Source organism: Periplaneta americana, chromosome 12, assembly GCF_040183065.1.
Source record: "Periplaneta americana isolate PAMFEO1 chromosome 12, P.americana_PAMFEO1_priV1, whole genome shotgun sequence".
NCBI classification, from domain to species: Eukaryota; Metazoa; Arthropoda; class Insecta; order Blattodea; family Blattidae; genus Periplaneta; species Periplaneta americana.
The window spans coordinates 91,545,120-91,569,972 of NC_091128.1; the positions used below are offsets into that span (position 1 = coordinate 91,545,120).

Below are 24,853 nucleotides of genomic sequence, written 5' to 3' on the forward strand. Positions count from 1 at the left end.
CCAGCTTATTTTTGCAGATAATAAGATGAAATGAAGGGTTGGAGAGTAGGCTATTTGTAGGATGAAAAATGAAAACAGGTGTACCACGAGAAAATCAATCTATGTCTTCTTTGTCTACCACAAACTCCACCACAACGTGACCGGGTTGAAAGGCCAATATCCTAGCCCTGAGCCATAGACGCGATACGCGTGGGGTCATGGAGATAAAGATACATGCGTTCATGACATCGGCAACAGAATGAGGAGGTGTAATTGAGACTGAACCCTAATCGTCTTTTGCCCCGGAAAATACCCGATGGCAAATCTGACAGAAGGTGACTGAACCTGGGCCTGTTCTGGAAGTTTTCATAACGATAAATATTCTGGAATTGATTCTGGGACTTTCCAGCTCGTAGCCAGCTGCTCTACCAACTGAGCTAACGCAAGGTTATCAAGCTTAAGTGGAATTAGTGACAAAATAGGAAGATAGTATTTTTGTTGATGCGATTCAGAAATTCTTCATAAGATTACCTGACATTCGTTATACAATTGGGGATGACCTCGGAAAAACCCAATCAGAAATCAACAGCCAAGTGGGATTTGAACCACGTTCGGACGCAGCCACGGAGCACGAGATCTGCTTGTTATTCCTAGACCACGCCAATGGCCTATGGACAATGAGGTAATGGTGATCTAAGGATAATAATCTTTCGAAGAAATTTTGTCTCTTATTCGAGACAAAAATTGTTGCTGACACAGAAATGAAGAATTCTTTACTTAGGACCACGTGATATTTGTCAGGGAGAATAACTCCATCACGCCTGATATTCTGCAACTTGCCAGACTACGAATCATGTCAGTAACGGGATTCATTATAGGATACTGAAGCTTCGTAGGCTGAATACTGTTAGATGCCATTGTATCTACAGATTGTGAGGGTGAAGAAACAGTCCCTCATTTCATCTTCCAGTATGAAGTATTAGCTTATTACGAGACACAAGCTTTCGGAATGTAATCCTGAAGAAGTTCAACTACAGAATAACCTAACAAACATTTTTCTGAAGTTAATTCAAGACATCAAATTACATAAAAAAAAACAGAAATGACGCATGTATAGTTCAATAGATTTCATGGTTAGGAATAACAAATACCGCATTAAGCCTTATATTCAGTTAATAAATAAGCTAACCGATCACCCAACCAATCCATCAGCAAGCCAAACAGATATCAACCGACCAGTCGGTCGGTCGGTCGGTCAGTCAGATCAGGTCACTAGGGATCGGTTCGATCAGATTAGATTAGATTTTTTTCCATTAACACCAATATCTAGGTAATTGCCATTGTCTCAATGTAACACGTGCTGTGCTGATCATACTAATTCTACTATTCCTTTAGTTGAGAGATTATATTCATATGTATTAATTCTTTTTTTTTTTTTAATTTAATACTTGTATACTAGAATGTATTTTCCTGTTTGTGATTATGTATTCAGTCTCTTTTTTTATTATATATTTTTTTTTATTACTGGTATTTTAAAGTTAATACTGATAGTGTATATGTATTCAAGCTCTCTTTTTTACTTAATTATGTTTATTATTATTATTTTTAAGTTAATATTTGTATACCGGTATGTATTTTTCTGTATGTTATTTGATCCTGGTTGAGTGGAAGAGAAGGCCTGATGGCCTTAACTCTGCCAGGGAAAATAAAACTATTATTATTATTATTATTAGTATTGTTATTATTATTATTATTATTATTATTATTATTATCATTAGATTAGGTCAGTTAGTCAAGTCAATTAGTCAGATCAAGTCAGTCGGGGTTGGTCCGATCAGATTAAGTCAGTCAGTCAGATCAGGTCAGACGGGGTTTGGGCCGATCAGTTTAGGTCAGTCAGTCATCAGCAGGCTTCGAGACTTCGGACCCAATAGAGCAGTTGAGTGGGAAATCCGCATAACGGCGTACTGAGTATAGTAGTAAAGCGTACAGTGGGTGGGAGTACTGTAGAATGAATGCCAACAAATACGAAAAGGAAAACGTTCTGGATTTGAAGGTTCTGATGAATAATTTGGTTTTCATACAAACTGTGTCTGAAACTATTACACTGTTAGAAAAGTCAGAGCAAGAGATGCCGGAAGCCCTCAAATTAATTTAGAAAATGATGCAGAGACTTAATGAGACATCAAGTACACCGGTTACTGAACGTGTAAACAGAAGTGGAAATCAATTTTATGTAAAAATAACGGAGAATAAAGGACTGTCTCTTAGAGACTGCAATGATGTTAGGTTTTTTTCGTTTTGCTCCTATCACGTCATGCGACGTAGAGCGCAGCTTTCTACAGTACAAAGTTTGGCTCATAACCGAAAAAGATTACCTTTGAGACACTGAGAATGTATCTTGTAGTAGGTACATTACAATTCGGTACTGTAACTGCACTTTCTAAAGACGACCAATAGGATAAATGAAAAAATTAAAATTGCTATATGCTTATTTCCACCATTAACACTGTGTATAATTAAACACAAGTGCTTATAAAAGACAGGAGATTAAATGTTTTTCACATTCTTTTGACATTGTCATTGTTTAATGTACATTTACTTTCACAATGTACTTATGGGTGTGTTTCCCCATACTACCGTACTCTACTCTAAATAGCAACGTTGTTACCTCAACACATCTCTATCAACCTGCAGCGAGTCAACAACCTATAGTGCATGCACAGTAAACTTATTGTATCGGGTCCAAAGTTTCGAAGCCTGGTCATCAGTCTGTCAGTGATACGAGGTCGGCGTTGGGCCGATCAGATTACGTCAGTCAGCCATCAGTCAGTCTGTCAGTGATATCAGGTCAGACGGGGTTGGGCCGATCAGATTAGGTCAGTCAGTCAGTCAGTCAGTAATATCAGGTCAGACGGGGTTGGGCCGATCAGATTAGATCAGTCAGTCAGTCAGTAATATCAGGTCAGACGGGGTTGGGCCGATCAGATTAGGTCAGTCAGCCAGTGATATCAGGTCAGACGGGGTTGGGCCGATCAGATTAGGTCAGTCAGTCAGTCAGTAATATCAGGTCAGACGGGGTTGGGCCGATCAGATTAGGTCAGTCAGTCAGTAATATCAGGTCAGACGGGGTTGGGCCGATCAGATTAGGTCAGTCAGCCAGTGATATCAGGTCAGACAGGGTTGGGCCGATCAGATTAGGTCAGTCATCATCAGTCAGTCAGTGATATCAGGTCAGTCGGGGTTGGTTCGATCAGATTACGTCAGTCAGTCATCAGTCAGTCAGTGATATCAGGTCAGACGGGGTTGGGCCGATCAGATTAGGTCAGTCAGCCAGTGATATCAGGTCAGACGGGGTTGGGCCGATCAGATTAGGTCAGTCAGCCATCAGTCAGTCAGTGATATCAGGTCAGTCGGGGTTGGTTCGATCAGATTAGGTCAGTCAGCCATCAGTCAGTCAGTGATATCAGGTCAGTCGGGGTTGGTTCGATCAGATTAGGTCAGTCAGCCATCATTCAGTCAGTGATATCAGGTCAGTCGGGGTTGGTTCGATCAGATTAGGTCAGTGAGTCATCAGTCACATCAGGTCAGTCGTAGTCGGTCGCGTCAGTCAGTCTATTAATTAATCAATATATTAACCAATAATAATTCGTAAGTTAATCAATAAGACAATAATCAACCTACTAACGAACAAGTTTATTAGAATACTAGCCGTACCCGTGCGCTCCGCTGCACCCGTTAGAAATAAATACAAAGTAATTAAATAATTAAAATAGGACAGTTGATCCAGGGAATATTCATGTTTGATAGAAGGATAAATCGTTTAATATGTTAATTAATTTAAATTGCATCCAAATAATTAAAATGCGATCATTTTGGTCCAGAGACCACTCATTTCGTGCAATGACAATTCCTTTAACATGTTTCTTAATTATATTATATTATATTATATTATATTATATTATATTATATTATATTACATTACATTATATTATATCAGAAGTTACTGTAATAACATTATGTCCATCTAGAGAAACTACACTTTCCAATGATGAAATAATAATTAATTATACAAATCGGTTAATTTAGCTTTCGATATTACTTCATACAAACATAGAGACATTCTCTGTAGGCTATCTTTCATAGCTTTCGATTGTTGCTGTCCATGGCCCCTTATAGACGAAGTCATTTGTTTTTTATTTCATTATACGGCCTTAGATGGCAGTTATTTTAATTTTAAAACTAATTTATCTCATTAAATATCAGTCCTATCAAAATTTTTCAAGGAATACAACTTATCGCAAATTATTTTTAAATAAACTTTTGTTATGTAACATTTTTCACAAAAATCAATAATAAGCGAGATATTTCGATTTATTTAATTCAGGCCCCCTTATAACCCCGCTTTTAAATAATGTATTTTGAATGCCATATAGCCTAAAATCTAAGTTACAACGAACTTAATTTATATTCCAATTTTCATCGAAATCCATTCAGCCATTATCGCGTGAAAAGGTAACAAACATACAGACAGACAGACAGACAGATAGACATACAAACAAAAATTTCAAAAAAGCGATTTTCGGTTTCAGGGTGGTTAATTATATGTGTTAGGACCAATTATTTTTGGAAAATCGAAAATTACCAGAAAAATTTCGGCTACAGATTTATTATTAGTATAGATTAAATTATTTCATAATTAGTCCATCAGAATCAATCAACAGAAAATAATGAAATCAATCAATCGATCGGTCAACCGGACAATCGTTTAGTTAATTCCCTTTACCACTTTAGAGGATCTTCAGGCTTCATGAAATGGGTTTTTTACTAATATACCAATTATGGAATAAATATAACAAAGGAAAACGAGGATAACGGGCCCAGTAATAGCTGTCTCCGTCAGAAATGCATTCCATCGGAATATATAGTCCCCTTGAATAAAGTATCCGTGAGCTGACTGAGACATAGTATAATAGGATCTGTTGTTATGTTGGCCTTGTGTTTATCAATCCAGCCCTCTCTTGCTCTTCTGTCGCAACTTGTTTGCGACATGTATTGACTTAGCTTCAGACGATGCTGTAGTAAACATCTTTTGAGTTGATCGCCTCTATTCCTTCAATGTCTGTTTGTCAAAGGTTTTTCGTATCCTTGTAGGGGTTTATTCTATATTTATTTTGGGACCTTTCAACATGACAATAGACGTGCATGCAATGACGCTCCATTAATAAGGGATAGACATGACGGTCAACCTAAGACAACAGTGGATATTTAAACTGACAAGCTACAAACACAGGTGCTCTACTGTACACGGAATTACAATTACCACCAAAGTTGAATGCAGCATTAAAATTGCGCGAAATAAAATGAATTAGCCACTTTTCGACATATTATTATTATCATCATTATTATTAACTTATTATTATTATTATTATTATTATTATTTAAACTTATAAATTTTATATTAATTGCTCTTTTTCTGTTAAAATTTTAATTGGAATATATGAGAAATAATTTATATAATTAAATTGTATAAATATAATTGAGAAGAAAACTAACAATGCATTATTATTATTATTATTATTATTATTATTATTATTATTATTATTATTATTATTATTATTAACTTTTCTTTTGTAATTAACCATGAAATTCAAAATGCGATTTGGAAGTTGATTCTAATTTATAAAATTCTAAATAAATTTTGAGCTTTATTTAAAAGTTACGAAAGGTTTGACAGTCCTATTTGTTAAGTACGAGTAAGTTTATAAGAAAATAAGTCAGTAAAGAAATGCAGTACAGCTTAACTCTACTGGAAAGACACCGCATGCGTGACATCCGATCGCTCTGAATGGAAGCGACTGACTAACTTGAAACCCCTTGGCGTAACTTAATGGACTCGTTTGACCCAGGCGCACATTGTCGGCGACTGTCATGACTAAATAATCGAAGTTCAGTCGGCTGAGGCGCTTGCTGCCGATCTGGAGTTGCGCTCGGTCGTGGATTCGATTCCCACTGGTTGGGGTTTTTCAGAGATTTTCCCCAACTGTAAGGCAAATGTCAGTTAATATATGGCGAATCCTCGGCCTCATCTCGCCAAATACCAGCTAGCTACCACCAATTCCATCGAGGCTAAATAATGGAGCCGTTGATACAGTGTCGTTAAAAAACCAACTAATAAAAAAACTTCTAGGTCATATCGCCACTGTTTGTAGTTTACTGTTGGGAATGCTTGTTGCTATTGTAATGTGTATCATTCCGTGTTAATTGGGGTCCAATTCAGAATTCGTCTTTATTTAACGAAAATTAGTTACATTCACCGAGGAAAACGAAGAAAAAACTCAATTAGATTAGTCGGCACCGGGGATCGAACCCGAGATCTTCCGAATGGGAGTCCAATGCGTTAGCCCTGAGCCATCTCGCTCTGGTATTTATACTTGTTTTCAGTCTTCGGAATAATTAAACCGGAAGCAACCATTGTCACATAGTCGAGACTCTTGCCGCGTTGTAATTAAGCTTAAAGAATTTCCAGCTGCTGAAGGTTGTCACCAGCATTTTTAAAATACGAATATTACGCATGATTTGGTTGTAATTTAACACACAAGGTAATTGCTGGTCTACAATTCTACACTTAATTTAACTCTAGCGATCATAAAATATCTTCATATAACATTATTCAAATAGGCCTAATACTGGGTTCAAAACCGTTATTAAATCGTTGTGGTGGGAATCGTACTTTGTAAGGAGCTCAAAGATCGGACTATTTTTTGTTTCTGAGGCTGTACAAAGATCCCACAATCACGTAATTTAAATCCGAAACTTTCACTAAGTTTTCCAAGCAAAGGTTCAATAAGTAGAGAAGAAGGTGGTAATATGGGACGGGGTTGTAAAATGGGACACCACTGTTTTTATGAAATTATTGGAGCTATCTGTTACGTACAGTGACATATTTTCCTCCTCGGTTAGTATTTGTCTGCAATGGGATGCAGTAAGTCCATCGAGTGAGGGTGTGCATGAGAGGGAACCATGTTCATTACGCCAGTGTTAAAAGTTTTTTTGCAGAGGGTGCTTTTCTCGGATGTTACGCAGTAACAAATTAAGGTAGAGGTATTATTTTATGCGTAAAAAAGTAGGAGGTATAGATCTGAATTTCCCAGCATCATGGAAATCAAATGGCATTGAAAATTAAATTTATCCAAAGTTTTATGTTACGGTATGAGTGGTGGTATTGTGGGACAGGGTTGTCCCATATTACAACATTACTATTCCTGTGAGAAAAATATATGTTCAGGACAAAACTAGTCTTAGAACCTTCTAATTTGTAAGATACTGATAAACGTGCATGAATGATGCTGAAGACAAAACTGGGGCATTCACCAATGGAAAACGGAGAACTTTATATTTTTTATGTAACTATCAAAGACATTGACTTCCATATGAATTCTGTGTCTAATGTGTTACTAGTGTTCATATCTTAAACACTAAGTTTACATATTATACCGGGATCACTTTTCTTTTCTCTGCAGTGTTGTGCAGTATGTTTTTCATATTTCTCCAAGTGGCGACCTGAACACTTCTAGACTTCTAACACATGAGTACAGGCTGTTACAAAAGAAACATTACAGTGCTCCCATTCCTCAAATGAGGTATAGCAATTCTTATACATTCAGAAACTTAAAATAAATATTATAGTCCGGACACATGATCTGAAGACATTAAATCGTCAATTTAAGCACAGAAACTTAATCATAAATAAAAGCAAAAAAGATATTTTGAATTCAATATTTTCTAACGTTAATAGAAAAAAAAAATGCAGATAAGTTTGGGAGGGCAGTGGCCCCCATGCCCACCCCTAACTCTGCTTATGATTAGCAGTACCTACTCTTTTGTTTGTTGCTTTGTTGCCATGTGAACAATTCTATTGGTGTTCTATGGTTTACATTACTTAATTTTTTTCGCTGGACAGGGTATAAACAAATAGTGTGATAATACTTACATCAGTTTTGGACCACATCTCGTCGCAATTGTTGTTGCGGCTGCCCCCCAGGAACGAAGAGTTGGACAGTCTGAGATGCAGGGACTTCCTGATGTCGCCGTTAGAGTTGATGTTGGCCCTGGACACCTTGATGGCCCCCAGCGTGGGTCTGTACCTCTCGCCAGCGCTCGTCTTGCGGATCCTGTCGAAGAAGGGCACAGAGCCGTTCTTGGGGAGCCCCTGCACGTGAGTGGTGAAAGCCGGCTGCGACGCGTTGCGGGGCAGGTTCCCCCTGTTGTTGAACTCCGACCCGTTCTCGTTCTCCTTCTCGTCCTTTTCCTTATCTTCTTTGTTTTCCTTCTCCTTCACGCTGTCTTGCTTCTCCTCCTCTTCTTTCACGTCTTCTATGAGTCTCCCTTTCTTCTTCTCCCCGTTCTTCAGTTCTGTGGTGCTGCCGGTACTGGAGGCACCGCTGGAGCCGCTATGGTCTGGCACCTTCACTTCTGAGATAGTCGGCAATGTTGGTACCGTTGGTACTGGTGTCAGAGGCGTACCGGGCACCAGCTGGTCCAGGTTGAAGCTGGAGTGCACGCCAGGGTCGATGTTGATCGGCATCTTCAGTCTCTTCTCCATGCTGCCGTCAGGTAACTGCACCATGAAGTAAGACCCTCCGATGGAACCACGCTCCATCTGGAAGCGTTTCTCTTCCGCCATTCGTTGAAGCAGCGGTTTGCACCTGGGACCTTTCGGATACTCCAGTGGACGCATCATGGCTCCAAATACCTAAAAGAAGTAAAGGAAGAAATGTATGATATAGCATACCAGTAGTTCCCAAAGTGTGTGTCGTGCGAAGAGCTGAGGGAGGCCGCGAAATAAATTATAAGAATAAATACGTCATTAGCAGGTTTAGGATCCGAGTCAACTTAAGACTGAGGATAACGTAAGAGTATTTCCTAAAAGGCTAATTTGGCCGTTCCTTCAGTGTTGCCATCTAATACCAGCTATCACCAAAGAGGGTAAAATCACAATGCTACGTACTGAAATAATAATAATAATAATAATAATAATAATAATAATAATAATAATAATAATAATAATAATAATAATAATAATATAGTTATAACAATAACAATGTCTTGCTTATTTACCACATCTCATTTTTATGTTGTGAGGTATTTCGTAAATGATTCAATAATTTATTTAGGAAATAGTATATTTTCTTTCTAGTCTTCTCGCATATTGTGTTGGTGATTAGGATTTGTATGATCTAATATTACAATTTATTTTGTCAGGCAACATGAAATTTATTGCTTTGACAATAAGAGTTTACGATTCATGAGACCTAACCTAAAAATGTATTTACTTAGCTATTTGCATTTTCATCAGTTTGCTTTACTGTAAACCAAATCATTCCTGCCAACGTAACAGTCAGAAAATAACTGCCAGTTGTAGTATTTGTCAGTACACATTGTTTACATTCACAGTATGTCTGTTTACTATGTTTAAGGAACTATATAGTCAAACTGTGCGTACATTGGTTGCTAAAGTGTCCCGGATCCTAAGCCTGCTCATTAGCACACACTTATGCTGTATTTAGAAACATAAACGTTGAAAATAAAATTAAAAAATGTTTCAGCAGTTATAAAGAAAAAAGAACGATTAATGTGATAAATGCGCTTGTTTTTGAGAAAGTATCTTCTCAAATCTGGACTCTGTATTTGATACACACACAATAATATCATTTTCAAGTTCAAGGAGATTTCGCGCTTCTGTTTCGATGACAATAACAGTCGAGAAACTTAATTTGCAATTGTTATTACAAATTTAAGAGCTTCTTTTGTAAATTCATGCTATTCTTGCATTCTTTTGATCCAAAACAAGTCTACGCTCTGCGAAAATATTCTAGTTTTAACATATCTTGGAATTTCAGCCAGTTGAAAGCAATTTAAATATTCAAATCTCTGTAAATAGGCGAAAAATAATGAGTATTGGATTTTACTTTTTGGGTGAAAAATATATTGTGAAAGAAAACAGTAGGCCTATCTAGAATCTAGATGCGTTTTGCTTATTGTGAGAATAATCTTATGTTGTCCATAAGATGGTTTTAAATAAATATTTCGCTTGTTATTAAGTACACATAACAGTATACTTTGTACGTGAGTAGCATTCTCATTGTTCAGTGCCTCTACTGCCCTATACAAATAAGCAGATGTTACAGATGAAATGGAGCGGGAAGACGAGCCAGAGCCATCTTTTGCAAGCGAAGCTAGTATGATCCATGTGAATCTAACTTGTACTCAAAGTAACCAAACGCAGGACTCTACTAATAACATTACCATTCATCTGTGGCTCATAGTCTTGTTACAGTAAGCATTTTAAATTCTGTCATTATTCTTTGACACGGATCCCGGAACGGGTGACCATATTCGGTGCGAACAAAGACGTATTCTATGCCAAAAAAGACGTTAGTGGACATGGAATATTGTTTTACAAAGATCTGTATTATTTGCAGATGACACAACTCTTTATTCATCACATACTGATATAAAAATTTTGAATTCAATAAAGAAAAAATCATATAATACTGCAGTAAATTGGTTTCGGTCTAAATTTAAATAAAACTCAAAATATAATATTTTCATTGAAAAATACATTGAACGCTTAAGCTCAGTCACAGGTAAAATTGTTAGGACTTGTATCGGATTCTAAACTAGCATGGGATGAACATATTAATTTGTTAAGTATTAGGCTATCAAGGGTAATTTACTTATTAAGACATCTAAAACCTTTAATACCAGAATTCTACCTCATAAATTCTTATTACGCCTTTTTTAATATATTTGGGAAATACCAGTAGCATATCCAAGATTCTTAAAAAAAAAAAAAAAAAAAAAAACAACAAAAAAAACAAACAAACAAACAAACAAACAAACAAACACTATACGCATTTAGGGTATGACGCTCACTGTAGACCACTATTTACTAAAGAAAAATTTTAACTGTCATAAATTTATATATATTTCAGTGTCTAATGAAAATTAAGAAAAACCTTAATACTTATCACCCTAAAACAGAAGTTCATCACTATAATACAAGATACGATTATTGCCTTTCAGAACCTAGAGTTAGATTTAAGTCCAGAAATGGTTCAATTCTATTGCTGTAACAATGTTTAATAAGTTACCACAAAAGGCGCATGATGCAACTTAGAGACAATTTAAATCTGTTTTGTATAACTGGTTAATCAACCATCCATTCTATAGTATTAGTGAATTTCTTGACTCCACTGTATTTATTTATTTTATTTTTAATTTATTTTATTGGGTTATTTTACGACGCTGTATCAACATCTTAGGTTATTTAGCATCTGAATGAGATGAAGGTGCTAATGCCGGTGAAATGAGTCTGGAGTCCAGCACCGAAAGTTATCCAGCATTTGCTCGTATTGGATTGAGGGAAAACCCAGGAAGAAACCTCAACCAGGTAACTTGCCGCGACCGGGATTGGAACCCGGGCCACCTGGTTTCGCGGCCAGACGCGCTGATCGTTACTCCACAGGTGTGGACCATCGTCTTGTTACAGTAAGCATTTTAAATTGTCATTATTCTTTGACACGGATTCCGGAAAGGGTGACCATACTCGGTGCGAGCAAAGACGTATTCTATGTCAAAAAAGACGTCAGTGGACATGGAATATTGTTTTACAAAGGTATGTTTATAGCTATTCCAGTTTATTATAGCGCTTTACTTAACGGCAGTTTATAGAATACTAATTAGTAAAATGCTGTATCCATTTTCAGTAACTTACTGATTGTTTTGGTGCATATTGGTATCAGATATAGGCGTATTCCTATCCATGCAACGTTAGTATAAGTCCATAAGAACATACTGTACATAGATCATAAACTCTTTTTGTTTGTGTTGTAAGAGTCAACTCCATACACAAGTAATATACTAATGTATAATTAATGTATATTTTGTGCCTCCTTCGGTCTTCTAACGTCTATAGATCTCCACTCAAATGATTCTCTCTCTCTCTCGCAGGCTGTCGGATTTGTGTGAAAGTTCTTCAACAAGGTAAACACGTGTTGAGAAACCTTCATGAATAAATTTCACGCGCACTTAATGCATTCCCACCTACAAGACTATAACTGCAGTGCATATATGACATTTCACGCGAGTAATCCATTATTGTTGTAATTTCCTCCAGTAAACAACGAAAGTCAATAACAATAAGACGCAAGTTAAATGTTTCCAATATAACACAAAAGCTGTCAACTCTAAAGAAAAAAAAACGAGCGTGTAGTCTCTACTCGAGGCAGATGTAAAACTTCTTAAGCTGTAAATGTGTAGTTGTTTAGTCAACTGTCCGAAGACAGGTTTTAACCTCATTAAGTGACACCAATAAGGCATCACTCATGAGGCAACTAAGCCAGGAGATGAGGGTGGGCCACCAGCGTAGGTCGGTCGGCTGAGGCGATTACCTCCCGATCAGGAGTTGCGCTCGGGCGCGGGTTCGATTCCCGCTTGGGCTTATTACTTGGTTGGTTTCTTTCCGAGGTTTTTCCCAACCGTAAGACGAATGTAAGGCAATCTATGGCGAATCCTAGGTCTCATCTCGCCAGATACCATATCGCTATCACCAATCCCATCGACGCTATATAACGCAGTATCGGTAGTTGATAAAGCGTCGCTAAATAACCAACTAAAAAATACGAGGGTAGGGTGCCTAGTTCATTTTCCAATCTTTTTAATTAATAATAATAATAATAATAATAATAATCAGTGGCGGTTCCTCGGGGGAAGGAAGGGAGGAACGTCCTCCTCACATTTTCTTCTTTTGAAAGTAAATACCAAATAAAATATGTGCCTTGAAATTCGAGGAAGATTCGATAATTTTTAAGTTCACAGCTATAAGAAAACCTCGATTGATCGAGTTTTAAACGACGCGCGCTCATGTGCTGTAGAAAACTGTGAGAAATATGCGAGATTATCTGTGTGGAGGAAAGGCACTCCATTCCTCCTCTACTGCAGTTAACACACATAGACAACAGCGCACTAGCGGCCAGAGAAAGAAGCAGAGTTTTAAAGCAAGTAAATGAACGGCGAAGGAGGAAATCCTCCTCTGAATTGGTCATGGGCGGGAAATAGAAATAGACTGGTCGTGCAGCAAGCTCGCTACCGCTGCTACCTAACGATGTTGCATTCAACCGGACTATAACACATCTAGGAGGAGACACAACAAAAATAGTTTTAACGCAACGCTATGAAAAACACCATGAAAACTTTTTTAAAATTATAAATCAAAAATATTATTCATTGAACTTTATATAGGCTATTATTCATGGTTTGAAACTTTCGTGGATATTTGAAAGTTAAAGTCGGGTTTATGTAAAACAAAGAGGAAGTAGTTCTACGTAGTTGGCCCCTGAAATTCACTTCTATTCATTTTTACTAGACAGTGCAACAACCAAGTTGTCAATTTTGTACAAATATATTTGAAACTGAAAATAAGTACTCCAAACTACATCATTTTTAACATAAAAAATGAATCGGCCACCGGCAGCTTTGAACAATAATGATAGTATGACTTTACAAGAACTGACATTCTTCAAAAGCATGTGATACTGAACTTGTAAAATGTACATGTGGCAACACAGACCACGTGGGTGGGTGCAGTGTTCTCGCTTTCCTCAGATTATTTTCCATTCCCATTTCCATTTCCGTAAAACAGTTCCGGTTACGAGTTAGTAGCTAGCCTCTTTCAATACGTGTGATGCTGTAGTGTCCTCGAAAAATGCTACGAGGTTGTGAATTTCCTTGTAATTGTTAATTTGCGCAATTATTCAACAATGAATGGAAGTGAAAACATAATATATTTTGGACAATTTAGGAAACTCAGTTTACAAGAACAGATTATTGCTATACAGAAGGGAAGGCCAACCCCAACACTACCTGGTCTTACATGTATGCATGTCGGCTAATTTGTAGCATGTTTCATTCAAGAAGGTGTCATTTCGTGCTGTTAACTTCTTTCCTCCTCTTAAAAAATATGCAGGAGCCGCCATTGATAATAATAATAATAATAATAATAATAATAATAATAATAATAATAATAATAATAATAATAATGCTTAATTTTTTCTGGCAGAGTTAAGGCCATGAGCCTCCTCTTTCGCTTAACCAGAGGATGAAAAGGAAATACTGATAAAAAGGAAATACAAATGATCATGCAATGAGAGACGACAAATTAGGATTAGATTTAATACTTTTATGCTCATCACTTCTCAGAATTTCAAAAAGGGACAATTGATTTTTGTTTCTTAATTGGTTATTTTACGACTCTTTATCAACTGTTGTGGTTATCTGGAGTCTTGAGTGAGATGAAGATGATAATGCTAGGGAGATGAGTGCAGGCTTCAACGTCGAAAGGTACCCAGCATTTGCTCTTAATAGCTTGAGGAAAAACCTCGGAAAAAACCTCAACCATGTAACTTGTCCCAACCAGGATTTGAACCCTGGCTCGCTCGTTCCACGGCCAGATGTGCTAACCGTTACTCCACAGCGGTGGAAAAAAAAATGTTATGTTTTATTTAACGACGCTCGCAACTGCCGAGGTTATATCAGCGTCGCCGGTGTGCCGGAATTTTGTTCCGCAGGAGTTCTTTTACATGCCAGTAAATCAACTGACATGAGCCTGTCACATTTAAGCACACTGAAATGCCATCGACCTGGTCTGGGGTTGAACCCGCAACCTCGGCCATAAAAAGCCAGCGCTATACCAACTGAGCCAACCAGGCCGACTATAGCGGTGGACTGGTTTATGTTAACCAACATAATATATACAAAGAATGAAGCACAAAATCAAATTAATTGTTTATAAATTGCTCTCCAAATAATTTATGGGCACTTCTATTTGATTTAAAGTGTTTACATAGTGAGCTATGATTTAATTCTAAATTGCCAACACCAGTTGGATCATGCATTGCACTCGTTAATTGTCCGTTGACTGTCGGCGGTGTAGGAACATCCACTAAATCGTTGACACTTTGTAACTGAACTGCAGAAGAGAGGTTAGAAAATGCCTTTTTCTTCTTGTCCTGCATTTTCGCACTCGTTCCAATATATTCTTTCATTTTTGGCTTCATTTTCTGTGGTTCATTTGTACGCATTCCTGAAGTCCCGCTGTTTATTTTTGGGACACCCTGTATACAACACAATTTTGGTATGTTAACATTCGATATCAAATAATCAAAGATCAATGGCAGACTGAGAATAGCAGAAGCAGCCCAAAGTATTCGGAGAAAGGCTTTCTACAGTCGCCTTATTAAAAAAATCTCACAATATCTGTCCTGCATCTAAACCTGAAGCCCTGGAGTGACAAGCTGTCAGATGTGTGAGCCAGCTGACAAATAAGAGAGGCATTTCTTTGAGTAAGGGACAAAAATTACATTATAAAGAGCTGAAATTTAGAGTGTGTAATATATCATTATTAAGGACCATGTTGGAACGTATCTTGTTTTTGAGACTCGTCTCCATGACAACGGTCCCATCCGTGAATGCTATATAAATTACGGAGCTTTTAGCCATGCATCAAACGCTGTCAAATATCAACCACGTAAATTCTACACTGGGGTGGATTTAGGGGCGCAGTAGTTGTGGTTTCAGCAACAACGCTACCCCAATGCAGCTTCAGACTTAATCCACTCAATGTTGTCACGCCAAGGGATAAATCACTAGACATATGGATAGCGTATATCGTATCAAAAAGGAGTGAAGGGTATTTTTTAAATAAGCAGATTATACTGGTATGAGATTTCACGTTTTTGTAGATGTGTTGTAATAAAGGTTTATAATTTTGCATCCACGTATGGAAACTCACTTTCTCCCAACATTTCGTACTTTGCAAGCTGAATTCTGACAATATTACTCGAAAGTTGACAGGGTCATATATTATTTTGTGTCCATTACCTCTGGCAATACCATATAATTGTACTAAAGAAAAACGTTATCAAAAATGTTGCAGAAACATCTCCCTGTGCCTAATTTTTATACGTACAATTGGAACTTTCTTCCTTCATTCATTTAGCCTGTATTTTCCCAGTCACCAGTCCTCTCGCTTTCACCAAGTCAGTAACTCCCTCCAGCCATTTTTCTTAGGTCTTTCTCTTCTTTTCTTCCTTGTTTGGACCCATTCTAAACTCCTCTTTTGCAACCTATTTCCATCCATATGCCGAAATCATTGTACCTATTGATTTATAAATACTGATTTTTAGTTTCGTTTAATATTTGTTTGTCCCACAAAATTTCGTTCAGCATTGCTATTGCTGATGGATCTTTAATTATTCTCTTTATTATTTCAGAATCGCTGTCTCATTCTTTTGTAATTCCGACTTCCAAATATTTAATGTTATCTTCACAAATTTCAGTACACCTTTTGACATCTTCTAATAATTGTTTTGACCACTGCCAAAAATTATTATTATTATTATGCATTTGCCATGGTTCTGTGTAGTCCATTCTCCACAATGATTTGAAAATGCAACGTGTGTGTGAGCACGTTGTTCCAAGAAGTCTAACAGATGAGCAGCGGGAAGAGCGGCAACTGGTTAGTGGAGACCTGATTGACAGGGTGGACCAGGATCCAACTCTCTTGCACAGAGTGATCACAGGTGACGAGACATGGTGTTTCCTTTACGACCCGCAACCAAAGTGGCAGCCTTCAACGTAGAATCTCCCGGCTCACCACGGCAAAAGGGATTCCGTGCCGACCAATCAAAAGGGAAAGTAATGCTTGAAGTGTTTTCCGATATCCAGGATCTCGTACATTTCGAGTTTATTCCTGAGGGTCGAACTATCAGTAAGGAGGCGTATGTTGCAATTCTTCGGCGTCTTCGTGATGAAGTTCGACGAAGAAGACCCAATTTGTGGCAAGGACAGAACTGAGTTCTCCATAATGACAATGCCCCAGCACATCGGTTGCTCTTGGTGAACGAATTCCTCGCACAACACAAAATACCTGTCCTCCCACAGCCACCATACTCTTCAGATCTTGCTCCAGCACATTTCTACTTATTTCCTACTCAAGGGACGGCGGTTTGCGTCAGCCAAAGAGGTGAAAATTCATGCGACAAGAGCTCTCACGGAAGTGACCAAAGATGGGCTGCAGGAATGTTTCGAGAAGTGGTATGGACGCTGGCAGAAGTGTGACACTGCCCGGGGGGGTACTTCGAAGGCGGTGTTGTGTAAATAAATAGTTCTATGCCATCTGCAACAAAGGTATATGTATATGTTCGCACTGAGTCTATACGCCTGGAGAGTAGGTCACATACCATACGGACAAGACAGAGAAGTTGCCTATATAGCACGGCGTTGCCACCCGAAGTTCCGATACTTTCTGACTCTACTAGTAAATTAGACTCTCTTAATAATATCTCGCCATCGAGAGCAGCTACAGATCTGTCACCTTTCGTTTGATTTTTAATCGCTAATTCTGAATATTAAAGTGATAATAGATACATTCGATACATTCTGAGTAAAAAATTTGTTGTGAGCTAGACCCAATTTTAAATTGTCTCTTCATATGAAGAGAAAATGCAGTATATTGTTTGTCATTCATTAATTACTTTTCTTATTATGGGCCCATAGTCTCTATCTGTAAACGCAAAACAAAAATAAAACATTCACAATAACACAACTGTAGTTTCATTGACGTAACTGGGTGACGTATTCTACGTGTCAGTGTATCCAGGATAGAGCGCTGATTTTTTACACGGCTTTCTGTACTGATTTTACTACGGTTTTAAAGAACGGTGTTTAAGCACACCAGAACAGATCGAAGTTGTAACTTACATACTGAGGTTACATTATGATGGAATAAGGGGACAGTCTTTTTTATAATATCTTAGAGACAAAACGGCAAATACTCATATAGGTATCACCCCTTGTTGTTAGGCCTAGTTCTCCACTTTTTTCTTCATGGGTTCTTGATATAGTTGAAGTAGGTGTGATGATAATGTTGACAACGGTTGTGTTAATATAGTTGGTACCAAATTATGACAGTGGAAACAAATGTACCTCGAAAATTTCTCCAATTTTTGTACCATTTCTAAGCTACACCCAAGCCGTTGTAACTATGCACGCGGCAGCTTTGCATAATGTTGGTAACGAGAGATGCGCCGTTGTCACAATGACCACTACACAACAGCTGACGAACAATTCTGACACTACGCCTTTATGCGAGGATTCTTATTCGGCGAGTTATTCGCCGAACGACATCCTTTTTGCGACATATCACAGTTGTCCTACAAATTATTTACAACACTATATAAATTACGCACGTGGCAGTAATACCATGTAACAAAGCATGAAACCAAACCGACAACATAGCAGTAGCAGCAGCTGATAGAACATGCCATACTCTGGTTCAGAAGGCTACAGCGCAACGTTCTTCAATTTTTTCATGTGAAGTGTTGCCAACACAAATAACTGTCAGATGCATAGTCGCAACGGATTGGGTATAGGCTGTCTATTGCAGTCATGTCAAATGATGCCCATAGGAGCAAGCGCTCTTTAGAGCTCAGGAGAGCCTGAGCGCTTTACAGCGGAAAGGAAAGAGACAGACGAAAGAGGTAATATATGCCGTTTGGTCGAGCTATATTCAGGGATGGCCAGCACTGATTCAATGGATGAAGGGAAGAGAACTTATTAAAACTGTATCCATGTTTATTTTTAGATTTGTCTGAGAAGTATAAGTGCATTATAAGAATGTGAGTTTTAATTTTAATGCTCATTTTTCACAAGTTTGTTTTTTTTTATTCAAAATAAATATTTCCTCAACTTTTTTTTTATAGGAAAGTGAAATTTTCAAATATAGGTCTATTTATTTAGTAGTCTTACAGGTAGTGAAAAATGTTTTCGTAAATCTAATATACCGTAAATACGTATTACTGAAGATAGCGTATTACAAATTTTGAAAATATTCGCATGGGAAATGTTTGTAAGGAAATGAATTTAAAAAGCAACTACTGTTACATCATAAGCCAAAGATATGTGCCCATGTGTTGTAAAAATGTCAGCTCTATAGCTTCAGCAGATTTCGAGAAAATAATTTAATATTCTGATGATAGGAAGTTGCTCACCAATATCACCTTAAAAGCATAATGCGATCAGAGTTTTGTTATGAAATATTAATTACACTTAAAACATATACAGTATCTAGGTAACTTTGCTCTCTATTGTAATATTTTTTTGATTAATTCATTGATTACTTTTATAAGGCTAAAGATACCATCAATATCAATTTAAACTTACCATGCCATATTCAATCTCTTTTTTTTTTGGAATATCACTTTCTTTATGAATGATATGATTAATTCACTTAGTACTACTAAGGAATTTATGTGAATATTCCTTCATAACTCTTTATTATGTTATTAATGTTTAAAACACAATTGCAATGTTAAGAAATTGGTGTTAGTACTTTTGTTTTAAAGACAATACAGATAATATCAAACAGAAATAAGCCATATAAAAATAACGATATAAAATTTAACGTTCCGTTTGAAGTTTGTGCACCACTGTTTTCTTAATCCAACAGGCTGCTATTCCTCCTTCCATACCAAGCGCTTGATGCCCGCGCACGACGTCAAGGCCAGAAAAATGCGCTTGCTTTGACATCACTGCTCTATTAAAAGAAAGGAAGCGCTATCCGTTCCGCTAAGGAGAGTTCTTTCATAATTGAAACAACTGAAGTAAGAGGCACACTTACGGCGCAGTTGAGGATGAGGCCGGCGAGGATGAGGTTGGCGCCACGCCAGTCGAAATTCTCCAGCAGCATAGTGGCCAGAGGCGCGAAGGCGAAGGTGCCGAACCCGGAGCCGCACACAGCGATGCCCGTTGCCAGCGACCGCTTCGTTTCGAAGTAGTAGCCCACACATACCACGGCAGGCAGGTAGATCAGCCCGAACCCGATGCCTGCAACAAGCAACACATTGTATACAACGACTCTTATCTTTAGTGTCTATATTATAGTTACCACTAAAGGCCAGCGTTTGGTCACCGAGTGAGGAAAACAGGTTGGATGTACTATGGGGTATAGATGATAGCATACGCACACGGCATGTGCAGTATAGTCAGCGCAGTAGATAAGAGAAAAAGAATACGATGTTAACATGGTTAGGTGTCGATTTTTAATCTGACAAACTGTTTTTTGCTGATCTTTATTGGAAATTGAAACATACAACCACATTATAAACACACAAGCCACCCTATCTTACCCGACTCGATTACAATTAATAAAAGTTGCGTGTTTGGTGGACGAGGGTCATGCCAATACACACAATATTTCACATTTTATTTATATACGAGTAACTTCTTGTGAAATTAAAATAAATTTCATAGTGTTCTGCCCAAGAGCAGGTCTTTCACTGCAAATTCAGCATTCTCCAGTCTTCACTATTTTCTGCTTTTCTCTTAGTCATATTTGCAGTTTCTCTTGGGAAAGGTAAATGCGGTAGCTTCCCGTTGCTTTGCGCACACCACTCTCTCTTTCACATCTTAATAAGATTCCAGGGGGCACCAGCGTGGAGGTGGGGAGAGTGGATTTAACTAATAAGGTCCTTCTAACTTCACCGAAATTCACCGCAAGGATCAAATATCAGTTATATCAGGATTTTTTACCCGTCCCGAGGCCCCGACACTTTTTTAATCACCACAAAAATGGTGTCACCTATTGAGAACTAGCGGAACTATTTCAAAGTTTCTCAATTTGTTATATCTTTGATTCTGACTTATCACGAGCAAAAATGAAACTTTTTTATTTGAAACTGTTCAAAGAAAAACACCCCAAAATTAATGACATTACTTACCGTTCATTCTGTATACAAGGCATTGCTTAATCGAAAGGAGAAGAAATTTTAGAATGTGCAGTCATTCATTGTAGACTTAATGGATTTAATGTGGGTTGCTGAATATCACAGTATTAAAGTTTATACGTATTTGAACAGAGGTTACAGATTTTTATGCTTGTTAAAGTCCTGCAGTATTTTCTTTAATACAATTAGGCCTATAATTTTATGCAGGCCTATTTTTAAGTGATAAACAACTATGTGTGCTTTTTTATAATATAAACAATAATAATTTCCTAAAGTGTTTTGCAGATGAATACGAGATAAAAGGGTCGACAAGGAGAATAGGGGGAATACATGGAGAACAAGAGAAATCCAAAGAGAACAAGGAGAATACAAAGAGAATAAGAAGAAGGAGAGGGTGTTGCAGTGGCGGTTCCTCGGGGGAGGGAAGGGAGGAACGTCCTCCTCACATTTTTCTTCTTTTGAAAGCAAATACCATATAAAATATGTGCCTTGAAATTCAAGGAAGATTCGATAATTTTTAAGTTCACAGCTATAAGAAAACCTCGGTTGATCGAGTTTTAAACAATGTGCGCTCATGTGCTGCTAGAAAACTGTGAGAAAGATGCGAGATTGTTTGTGTGGAGGAAAGCGAATCCATTCCTCCTTTGTTGCAGTTAACACACATAGACAACAGCGCACTAGCGGCCAGAGAAAGAAGCAGAGATTTAAAGCGAGTAAATGAACAGAAAGGGAGGAGATCCTCCTCTGAATCAGCGCATGGGCGGGAAATAGAAATCGACTGGTCATGCAGCAAGCTCGCTACCGCTGCCATCTAACGCTCTTGCATTCAACCAGACTATAACACAACTATATAGGAGGAGGCACAATAAAACACTTTTAACGCACGCTATGAAAGACACCATATAAACTTTTTTTTTAATTATAAATCAAAAATTTTTTTCATTGGACTTTATATAGGCTACTATTCATGGTTTGAAACTTTCAAGGATATATGAAAATTAAAGTCGTGTTTATATAAAACAAAGAGGAAGTAGTTCTACGTTAGTATCGCAGATCTTTTTGGTCCCTGAAATTCGCTTCCGTTCATTGTGTACTGGACAGGGCAATAGCCAAGTTGTCAGTTTTGTACAAATATATTTGAAACTGAAAGTAAGTAGGTACTCCAAACTACATTATTTTTAACATAAAAAATTGGGCACCGGCAACTTTGAATAATAATGGTAGTATGACTTTAAAAGAACTGATATTCTTCAAAAGCATGTGATACTGAACTTGTAAAATGTACATGTGGCAACACAGACCACGTGGGTGGGTGCAGTGTTCTCGCTTTCCTCAGATTATTTTCCATTTCCGTGGTTCCGATTACGTATTAGTGGCTATAGTCTCTTCCAACACGTGTAATGCTGTAGTGTGCTCGAAAAATGCTGCAAGGTAAATTTCCTTGTAATTGTTAATTTGTGCAATTATTCAACAATGAATGGAAGTGAAAACATTATATTTTATGGAAAATTTAGTAAACTCAGTTTACAAGAACAGATTATTGTTATACAGAAGGGAAGGCCAACCCCAACACTACCTGGTCTTACATGTGTGCATGTAGGCTAATTTGTAGCATGTTTCTTTCAAGAAGGTGTTATTTCCTCCTGTTACCTTCTTTCCTCCACTTAAGAAATACGCAGGAGCCGCCACTGGGGTGTTGCATTTTTATGTGACGGTTAATTCTCAAGAAACCCTCCCCCCATTCTTAGAGCTGAGAAAGGTGTAGCTTTATGTCAGAAACGAAAAATTAGACTTAATGTAAGTAAAATTAATACTGGAAAATACAGAGATTTTAAACAAAACTCATAGCCTAAGCAGTGAAGTGAAGGAGAAGTTGAAGATGGAGGAGAGGATGGTTGCGTGGGGTTCGAAATATAGATATGCGCCTATTCTGCGAATTCAATAATATACACATAACCTCAGAGTCGTAATTTCCCAAGTTGATTGGACACTGAAAATTCTCCTCCTGGGGAGAAAGTACTTGGATTCCTAGAATCAGCAAATAACCATCCTTCATTTCCGAGAACGCCATCGTCTGCAGCGAGGAAATCAAACTAGAAACTTCCTTCACGAAACTGGAGAGACCGCCACTTGCTTCACCGCTTCTTTATTGACATTTCCTTGTGTCGGGTGAAGTCGGAACGGAGGGAATTCGGAGGACCCAGAGGGAAATTAATTATTGAGAGGAGTGGTGTTGCACCCGGCTGCCCCGGGGCACGGACGTGTTCCAGGTAGTCAATTAGATGATAGGCCTACGTGGAGACTAGATGTAGCGATGGCCCCGTGAACATTTCATTTAACCATGATGATTTTTTAAGATGACGCTGTAGGCCTTGTATTTCTGGAAACAGTTCATACTCAGTACAATAGATTTCAAAGAATGTGGAGAGCAGTAAATTACTTTTATTTTTTCTTCTGGTTTTAATTTTTGAACATTAAAAAATAAAAAATTAGTTTCTTCTTTTTTTTTTTAATTCTCATTCCCATGTTTTTTACTCGCCTTTTTGTTCTCATTTCCTGTAACATCATTGCATAATTTTCACCAGGATAATCTTCTACACGTAAGTGACTTTATCCGAAGGAATATTAACTGTAATAATAATAATAATAATAATAATAATAATAATAATAATAATCTTTTGTCATTTAGTCTACTGTCAAAAAATCTGAAAGTTACAATATATAAAACAGTTATATTACCGGTTGTTCTGTGTGGTTGTGAAACTTGAACTCTCACTTCGAGAGAGGAACAGAAATTAAGGGTGTCTGAGAATAAGGTTCTTATGACAATATTTGGGGCTAAGAGGACTGAAGTTACAGGAGAATGGAGAAAGTTACACAACGCAGAAGTGCACGCATTGTGCTCTTCACCTGACATAATTAGGAACATAAAATCCAAACGTTTGAGATGGGCAGGGCATGTAGCACGTATGGGCGAATCTAGAAATGTATATAGAGTGTTAGTTGGGAGGCCGGAGGGAAAAGACTTTTGGGGAGGCCGAGACGTAGATGGGAGAATAATATTAAAATAGATTTAAGGGAGGTGGGATATGATGATAGAGACTGGATTAATCTTGCACAGGATAGGGATCGATGGCGGGCTTATGTGAGGGCGGCAATGAACCTCTGGGTTCCTTAAAAGCCATTTGTAAGTAATAATAATAATAATAATAATAATAAAATAATAATAATAATCTCAAAAACATCAGTCGAAATTACTCGTCTTAAAATTTGAAGTGTCCTACGAGTAAGTCATGGTATCACTATGCCATGTAAACAGTAATGCGATGTACGAGTACTTAACACACTACGGACGGATTTGAGAGGTTTTAATGATGTTCAGTGGGAGATTGGCTGCTATAGGTCGTCCATCAGTCCGTCCGTCCTCAGTATTCCTCTTCTATTTTACTAACATTCTCGCACCACATTTGCCACTCTGTTTATAATGTTACCCAATATTTGAAGTACTGGTACATGAAGAAAAAAAAACATGGGCTATTGTATAATCTTACTGATTCGGTTAACATGGTGCTGGCGTACCGAAGAGTTTGGTTACGAAAATAAAGGGAAGACATTTTGAAAATTGTACACCATAATTTGTCAACAATTGAAACTGTTTTTACATGTGTTTTAATAAAGTTTTAAAACACTAACCATTCCTTCGTTTAATAGCTCTGGCGGCGGGGTAGGGGGTGCTTGTTTCCAAATCGACTGTACGGCACCGGGAAGGGTTCTTTCTCGTGAGGATGAACATCATTTCAAAAAACTATCCAAAATAGTTAATTTTTTTATAGACTCGTTACTTACGAAAGAACCTGTAGGTATACGTGATAAGGGATATAATGATATCATAGGGGTGGCATATGCGCTAGAAGTGTTGCGTAGTGGCATATTACTGTGTACGTGGTGCAGCTATAAGAACTGAGTTCCTTGCACAGTGAAGACCGATTACATAGGATTACAAGCTTCCTGCTCTGTAATCCGCTAAG

General features: G+C 37.7%; 1 protein-coding gene across 4 annotated transcripts in view; it reads right to left on the minus strand.

The window, feature by feature from the left end:
• LOC138710684 (monocarboxylate transporter 14) overlaps positions 1-24,853 on the minus strand; it is a 594,707-nt gene that overhangs the window by 42,200 nt on the left and 527,654 nt on the right. For all 4 annotated transcript variants that reach the window (XM_069841745.1, XM_069841747.1, XM_069841748.1 and 1 more), the window contains exons 4-5: positions 19,721-19,926; positions 7,973-8,734 (exon numbers count right to left, since the gene is read on the minus strand). In XM_069841745.1, the coding sequence (XP_069697846.1) occupies positions 7,973-8,734; positions 19,721-19,926 (968 nt within the window). The remainder of the gene's footprint in view (positions 1-7,972; positions 8,735-19,720; positions 19,927-24,853) is intronic.